This window comes from Anopheles coustani, chromosome 2 (assembly GCF_943734705.1).
Source record: "Anopheles coustani chromosome 2, idAnoCousDA_361_x.2, whole genome shotgun sequence".
In the NCBI taxonomy this organism is placed as follows: Eukaryota; Metazoa; Arthropoda; class Insecta; order Diptera; family Culicidae; genus Anopheles; species Anopheles coustani.
In genome coordinates, this window is record NC_071289.1 from 91,967,827 (window position 1) to 91,976,582 (window position 8,756).

Here is an 8,756-nt window from a genome sequence, read left to right on the forward strand (position 1 = left end):
CTGTGGAGAGAAGTTTGACTACAGCTGGCCAACGCAACGATCGACCCAATTGTCGAAAGCCCTCTTCCGGCGTCGATCGTTTGAACGTTGGAAAATGCGAGCCTGATTGGAAACCAGTGTTCCTTGTTGAGCATTCCCGTGCCGCCGTGTAATCACACAATCGCGGCTTAATGCTTGCTAACAGCTAAAGTGCATCGGTTTGGGCAGTTTTACTTCCCTTCGCAGGACGAGCCTTGGATTTCCGTATCCGAGACATGCACAACATTGCCCGCCGGGGGAATTGGTTGGTTGAAATTCAATCACGTCCCCTCCTCCGGACATTTTTCTATTCCTTCCTCAACTCGCCAGAAATGGTGCTCCCCCTGGCATGCGGTCTAGTTTGGCGAGAGTGCTCAACGCAGCGGGATGTACCGCCGAGAACCGCCCGGTGTATTGCTATGCCGGGACCACTATATGACATACATAATAATTTTTGCCGGTCACAACCCCCATTTGGTCCGGAGCAGCACGAACCTGAGGGAAAATATATTCCGAACGTGTGGTGTACGGGCGCTTCGATGTTCCCCTGGTTCGCTATTACTACAGCATGGTTTTGCAATGCATGCAAAATGAGCGATCGTGTACGAGCCACACTTGCCGTAATGTATCACATTTCTGCTGAGTTGTGCGAACAGCTTTCCAGGAAGCGTTTCGAAGCGAGAGGAACGATGCAATTTTCCAACTACATTCCGTTGCACGGGGGCTCTGCACAAAACTTGAGCGGAGTAAACTTGTTTGTGGCTCAAAATTTCTAACCCGCTTGAAAGTTGACCCAACGAGGAATTTTATAAACTTTTCAAATTAGCATAAGGTGCATATTTTGACGAGTTTTTGGTAATAAAGTTTGTTAAAACGTTAGAAGGTCAAATGGTGCTGCAATGCCCCATCGAAGACAGTTTTGTCACAATTTAAACTCCCCATTGGTTTACATCTTTCAATTTTTACCCGGCTTTCCTATGTATCGTGCCTTATTTGCATCTTTTGAAATAAAGTTTAATATTTCCAATTACTTCCATTCGATCCGGCATCGAATATCCCGGTGCTTAATCTTTTTTAAACGTTAGAAGGTCAAATGGTGCTGCAATGGGTTGTTAATTAACATCATCGATAGAATATCAATTGCGCAGGATGGATGGCCCTTAGTGCCGTGCTGCAACCATCACTCATCCCTGCTCAACGCATGGCCATTGGAACACACCATCGATGTCGCTGGAATTGGTTATGGGAACCTGCCAGCAACGTTTCCAGCGCAGACCATTAACAACACGCCATCCAAGGGGATAAAGATATCCCCTTGCGGAACACGGTGGAAAGTTTCCGGAATTTGGAATGAAATTAAATCAGCTTACATTATGCACCATCAGCACCCGGGGAAGCAATCAGCCGGGTTCCATCAAGCAACAGGTTGTTGGGTGGTTTTTCCTCGTTTTGTTTTCGCTCCGCCGGGTTTTGCGCCGTCCTTATTATGATACTAATGTGAACAATCGATCGACGGCAACGCCTGTATCCCCTTGGTGCTGCAGAAAAGTGTGTAGGTGTGTTTATGTTTATAAAAATGTAATAAAATACAGTGAAAACTGTGCTCTCAATGATAATTTTCCTCTTCCCCTTCATCGGCTCTCCCGCTGGGTGACGTTGCTGGATCGAGCAACTGCAATTGCTTGGGACACGTGTTCGTGAGTTGGACAGTTTTCCCAGAATGTCCACCCCGAGCCAAGGGGGGAAGAACAAGGAAAATGAAACGAACCACAATCGTCCCCCCCCCCCCGGGGGGTCAAGGAGTGCGGGGTTTCATGATAGTTTCACAAAGTAAAGCGAAATAGAAAAACGGTGATGATCTTTTCCACGAGATGTTCGAAGTGGCTGGAATTGGCATCATTCCATCTGTCGGCTATTTCGCCAGTATTTCCTAGGCAAACTCTACATGAGCCCGCCCCTCGTTCGGGAAAATGAATTGTTGATTGATTCTACAAAAAAAAAAACGTTGTAGGACTTCCGGCGGGGAGGATGAAGAGTGCTGCTGATTTCCACTGAAGCTGCGCGTGTCCATCGATGAAAAGTCACGTCCTTGTCACAAACGTGTATTGTATGTGTCGGTTCATTTTTGCACGCATTTTCTCCGACCGAACGCCACCTACTGATGCTGTTTCCGATGCACGTGAACGCTGCCCGGTCGATTGTTGCATCGGATTAGCAAAACGGGACGGGATCTAGGGTTCCATCTCGTCTATTTAATCGGCACGTGCTGGGAGCTTTTCGCCGCCCAAGCCAAGGTCAGACCGTTGTAAGACGTCGTTAACTGCGAAATAATAATAATAAGTATCCGTTACCACTAGAAAATAGCCGTCTTGCTCTTTTATGTTAATAATATGGGTCCGGGGTGCATCCGAAATTGATCCGAGAGCTATTGATTTTATATAAACAAGTCCCCAACAAGTCAAACGATTGATTACATAGCAAAAAGGGCCGTAGCTAGTATCCATAACTAAAAGTTCCATTTAGCCTGCAAACATTGACCTGATAAGGACAGTTTTAGCATGAAAGATTGAATTTACCTCGAACTCGGGCTGATTCCAAGCAACGATCCATCGTGGTGTATTAAAACCGAGGCGCACACAACACCAAAACCGAGGCTGATAATGCAAAATGAAATTAAACCTTTCGGCGATGTTGGATTTTGTCTAGAAAGATCCAAGGTTGCACCAAGGGGAAATGGCGAGATGTTTCTCGAGATCTCTGTGTGTGTCGGACGAAAAGTTGTCTAAATGGAACAGATTAATCCGATTTATGGGGGCCGTTCACTGGAAAACGCAACCGTTAAGCGGTCTCGATGGACGTCATCGAACCAGGAGTACGTTCTCCGACCTGTTGCTTGCCATAAAGTATGGCAGGAAAAAAAGACACCTTCGTGCAGAGTGCGGGAAAAAGCAAATAATGCTGCTCGAGGGCGAAGTCCCGATTGTTGACTAAAAAGCACGCAGCTTTCAGTATCGACGAAACGGGTCTCTTTTACATCGTGAATGCAGAAAACCGTGGAAGGATAGTCCTTTCGACGCGAGCATTCATCCTCCATCATTTTTTTCTGTTTTTTAAGCAAAATGCTCGAGTACCTCAGATCAAACGGACGCCTACAATCAGAATGCGCGTACGTGGTACACAAATTTCCAATTCGCGATTTTCCGACATCCAATCCGGTGGCCGACGGCATTTCGCCCGATGCTAGTTCAAACTTCAAACGCACGATGACAATCGATGGAATTCCCTTCCCAATGGTGCCGAACGTGTGGACCATGGGCAAGAAGTCTGTAAAATAGCGCAAGGAGTACGGATTGCTCTCCGGTAGCGCTCGAAAGAAGGTCAGCACGGCGTGTTGGTTCAAGCCCGAAAGCAAATGAAGCACGCAGGATGTGTAGGATGGCCACCTGAAACCGTAATTTAATTTCGAGTCGGGACAAAACTTTCCCTCTAAAGCATTCCAAAGGCGCGGTACACGGCCATAATAATGATTGTTTCATCCCACCCCATTTACCTGCGAATACTTTTGGCATTGGAATGTTCACCGAGCAGTTTGATTTCGACCGAACCCGGGTATGCTCGCGAATGTTTCGGTTGAGCAGTATATTTCTCCATAACCTCCTAATTGAATAACGCTGTCAAAGACTTTGAGATTTGTAGGCGATGGTCCGGCTGTCCATTTCCAAACGGAAAAGTATAATGAGTTCACAATAAATGACAACTTTTCTTCCTCTGGGTACTGAACGTCACAGTTTTGATGCGATTAGGGATTAGTTATTTGTTTAACTGGGCTGACTTCTTTTGTGGTGGCATATTTCAGTTTAAACACTTACCGGTATACTTTTGCGTTATGAAGTTTCTTGTGATCGAAACGAAAATTTCTTTATTAGAAATTCAATATGGAGACGAGCAACGGTGGGTTTCTAGTCTCGTAGCGACGTATCCTGGATACCAAATGTAGCTTACTGTTCCTCGGCAGTATTTCCGTTGATTACATATGCAATTCCTAACAATAACTCTTTCGTATAATCTCGGTAGATTCGTACCGCAGTACCTGATGTTTCAGCAGGATATCCAGATATTCATATGAAATCCACTGCAAACAAAAGCATTTTAATCCATGCTTCAATACAGATGTAATGGGTCCATCATGAAAAGGATAAGAAAAGCATTTTTGACAGTTTTTTTGTTCATACAAACCTAGATCCTGCTGGGATTTCTAAAGAAAGCTCTCATTCGCCCTTGGGGTTTTGTAATGTACCCGACAAAGTTCAAGCCGGTACGCCGTCTGTATTGATCTAAAATGATTCGGAATTGCTATGGTATCCGTGTTTCTTGGTTTCCTCCATACCTTTCTTCATGTTCTTGAAGAGAATATTGTTACTTTTAATGTAACCAATGGTGAGACTGCGAGGGATGGATGTCCCAGGTGACACCGGCTCATATCCACAAAGAAGACGAGTTTTTCACCAAGAGTTGGGACAAGAAAAAAAAACCTATTCCTCCTATTGTTGCATTGTGTTGTATTCTCTACATTTACCCGTACAATGACTTTCTTATTGCTACTCGCTGCCTCCTGGGATCGCGTCCAATTAGTCGGTAGACTTGACATTTCGAGCACCTGTCCCGGAGCGCTTAAGCGCACCACCGTCAACACCATTGCGCTCATCGACGCCATGCCGGGCACGTGTCACCGGCTCCGGATACCGTCCATCGTTTCGAACCGCTCGGCCAAGAGCGTCACGGCGACGGTGGCCTCCTCGACGTCCTCCTCGGCGACGTCCTCCGGTGCATCCACCGGTGCGAGACCGTCGATCGCCGATGATGATATCTTCAGCAGCGAACCGCTCGGTGGACCGACGTCCCCGCCGGCCACCATCAAAAAGGAGCGCCACCGGGTGACGATGATGGGTGCGGCCCGCGTCGGCAAGTCCTCGATCATCTCGCAGTTCCTGTACGAAAAGTATCTGTCGCGCTACAAGCAAACCATCGAGGAAATGCACCGGGGCGAGTACGAGCTGCCGGATGGGTCTAGTCTGACGTTGGACATACTGGATACCTCCGGGTCGTACCAATTTCCGGCCATGCGTGCACTCTCGATCAACACGAGCGGTGCGTTCATACTGGTGTACGCCGTCGACGACAAGGAAACCTGGGACGAGGTGGAACGGTTGCGGGAACAGGTTCGTAAAAGCCCTCCACGAAGCCCTAGCTTCGTCAGTCGTGCAATTGTATCTAACTCCTGCCATCTTTACAGATTATATCCGTGCGAGGCTCGAGGGTGCCGATCGTAGTCGTCGGCAACAAGGCGGACGTACCGGAAGAACAACGCCAGGTACCGTTCAAGGTAGCCCGATCTCGCGCCCTGCTCGAGTGGGGTTGCGGTTACGCCGAATGCTCGGCCAAGAACAACGAGGGCATCCTGACGGTGTTCAAGCAGCTACTCCGCCAGGCCAACATCGAGTACAACCTAAGCCCGGCCGTGCGCCGTCGCCGGAAGTCCCTGCCGAGCTATACCGGCGCCAGCAATCCGGCCCGTGCCAACTCTGCCAAGTACTATCTGAAACGGCACTCCTGCTCGGTACAGTAGACCACTGAAGGAGGGTCCCACAATCCTTCTCTCAGAGCTGACATAAAACACAACAACGACTAGGCAAATTGCAAACCCGTTCGGCGACAACTTGCAGATGATAAGAATGTTTACTCCAATAGCTGTTGTTGTCCCAAGTGTACACCCAAGTCCATTTACCATAGCATCGAGGGCAAAAAACACTTACGGGCGTGTCCAACACACAAAGCGTTGGAAAGCAGTTTACAAAGCACGAAGAAAATTTAGGACAATTTGTGGAAACGTGGAATCGGTTTCATCGTCGTTTGGAATCAATGTTGTTTACGGCGCGTACGACGCCACCTTCGAGGAATTGCATGGGCTTCAGTTCGACGAATTTGTATGTTTGTGACATTACCCATTTCGTCGGTGGAAGGGGAGGAAGAAGAAAGCGTAGGTCGTAGGAAAGAAGAATACAATTTGATAAGGTTTTGTACACGTCTACCATTAATGTTACAAACTCCCTTTGCTACCGGTGTATTTAATGTGCAGCTTCTAACAAGGAAACAAAAACCAGATTTATGAGAATTGCAGTGAGAAACCAGTTTTTGGCAAACATATGAACCGTAGTATTTTGAGCAACCCTCTAAACCCAAGGAACAAACAAACCAAAGCAAAGCAGAGGGCAGTGAAGGTAATGGATGGTTATAATTAATTGGATCGTTTAATACAGAGTACTTGTAAGTGTCGTTTGGCGCGATGGGTTAAAGTTTGTACGGTAAGCGAGAGGTGGCTTTTTTACAAGATGGTTGGACTATACTGATTAAGCTTATGAACTGCGACGGAAAAGGAAAGGAACGGCGAACGTTAAATGCAAACGCAGAAGACTTGTTGAAGTTTGGTTGAAAATGTTGGAAATTACACTGATTTTGGTGACTACTCATGGGTGTCTTGGAAGTATTTTGAAACCACACAAAAACAAAAAATACTTTTATGCTGCTATATACAATAAAGAAAGAAAACATGCGTTTACTAAACGAATATATTCAAACAATAAAACTCTTATACAAATTATAATTGTTTCGTTATTAGTTTCACGCATCCGATGTAATCCTCAAGTATCCTATTTCATGTTGTCTATACAGAGGTATCCATAACAAATATCTTTCAAGAATTACACCAACATCATTATTGTTTCTATCAAATTAAAAATTTATTATATCAATCGAAACATCTCAAGCAACGCACAATTAAAGACTGAATCAAACTCAATAAACAGATCTTTAAAACAATTAATCGGTAAAGAAGTAAAGAAAAACAACTCCTAAACAAACTACCTACGATTACAAATCAATAAGTTTCAATTTAAATACTGCCAGTCCTTTGAACATTCTAGTGATTAACATTCCTATCCCTTCACAGTCCCTGTTCTTTCCTATCTTACGATCTCACTCTCTGGCATTTGTTTCACATCGATAAATGCTCTTCCTTTTTTTTCTTTCTCGCCTCAACAAATAATCGTGCTTAGTGGATATTATTACACTAAATTCAATTTGTCATGTATCGTTTGAGTCTGCCCATCTGCAAGTGATTTCCCTCTTGCATTCCCGTGCGCCATCCACCATCCTCTTCGTTGTGACTGAATTGTGCAAAAGTATGTGTCGCTTTTCCCACCGATACGTGCTACGGGAATGCACGCTTGAAATCAACTTCTATCGATTCTTATTTTGTACAGAAAATGGGGAACACATTGTTACGCATCGATCGACTCGAACGGCACCGACTTTTGGTGGCAAACAGTGAAATGTCTACTGGTCCTTACTTTTCCTTCGACGTATCGACGTGCCCATTTCGATCTATGGCGAGTGGCGTATGATTTCCCAATGGCTGGCTGGAAAATCACCCGCCAGGTTCGCACGTGCTTTAGGAACCGCTGCGCATCTCCAATCGATCCGTTTCGAGTCAATCGGTGCAAGTCATTGGTGTTATTGGTTTAGGTTTTCTGTTTTCTTGTCTAACACTTGTTTCTATCCGTTGATGATTTTGACGAATCTATTATACGCAATTGTACACATCGACAAGGTAAAAGCTATCCAGCAAAAAAGCCTTTCTACGTCGGAAACTACAAACACTCAGCAGCGTTGATTATTTCTGCTTCTATCACGAATGTCTAGCAAATTTATGCAAACATGCACTTCCTTGACCTAATGTAGCTTAGAATGGGTCGTAGGATGGTTTTAGTAGCAAGTTTACTGCAGGACCACTTATTAGCCATTTATTCATTTTAATTGCTGTGGTTTTTATAGTTTTAACAACCGGAAATGGCTTGAAGGTGAACTTGGAATTTTAAATTAAACGGTGGAAGCGTTATTGGCTGCGTTAAAGCTCTATAAAAGCTCACCGTACTTTGAATCGTCTCATTTCAAGAAAAGCTTTATGGCTGTTTGAAAGCTTTTCTCGAATTTTACGAAGATTCAAAATAACCGTTTTACCATTTTCCGTGTTTCGTGTTTGCTTTTGCTGCCTGCCTCATTCATTATCATATTCAAAGCGAATACCCATGTTTGTAACAATATTTTCTCCTTTATATAAGCTTTAAATCTATCCATCAAGCACAAACCATGCTGTTTACATTCTCTTTACTTCCCTCTTTCACTTCAATCCATTAGCTAATCCTTTTGGAGGACGCGCGAGCTACCGTGTTTCTATCATTTGTGTAACTTGTGATAAAGATATCTATACATGTGTATGCTATAGGTTTAACAGTATTTTTCTAGCTGGTTTTCCTATCTGTCACACCTCACTTAATAACACGCAAGTGATAGTTGGTTCTAAAGCGTTTCCATATTGAGAGCAGAGTGAACACATATGTTTTTTGTCCTCATTTTGAACATTTTCAATCAAACAGGTAAAAACACAATGCAGAAATAACAATCCCTTGTTCTTAGGGTACAACTGTTATCTTTCTGTTTACCAATGTAGAAAACTTCTACACCGGTGTCCGGTGAAACGTTCAACCCTAGGAAAGTCGGATAATCCTACTCTTCCCAGTGCGCTGGTTTATCGTTGATACCTTCAAATTGTCCCGCATTTCAACGTGTGTTAAGAGTTGCTTCTTATGTACAAGTATGGCTGCCAAAGTAGCCAGCTCCTG

The 8,756-nt window shown here is 44.7% G+C and overlaps 1 protein-coding gene across 1 annotated transcript; it reads left to right on the top strand.

The window, feature by feature from the left end:
• Positions 1-4,730: 4,730 nt before the first annotated feature.
• LOC131265944 (ras-related protein Rap-2b-like) lies at positions 4,731-5,644 on the top strand. The gene is made up of 2 exons (XM_058268260.1): positions 4,731-5,237; positions 5,312-5,644. Exons 1-2 carry the CDS (start codon positions 4,731-4,733, stop codon positions 5,642-5,644), a joined length of 840 nt encoding a protein of 279 aa, XP_058124243.1.
• Positions 5,645-8,756: the final 3,112 nt, after the last annotated feature.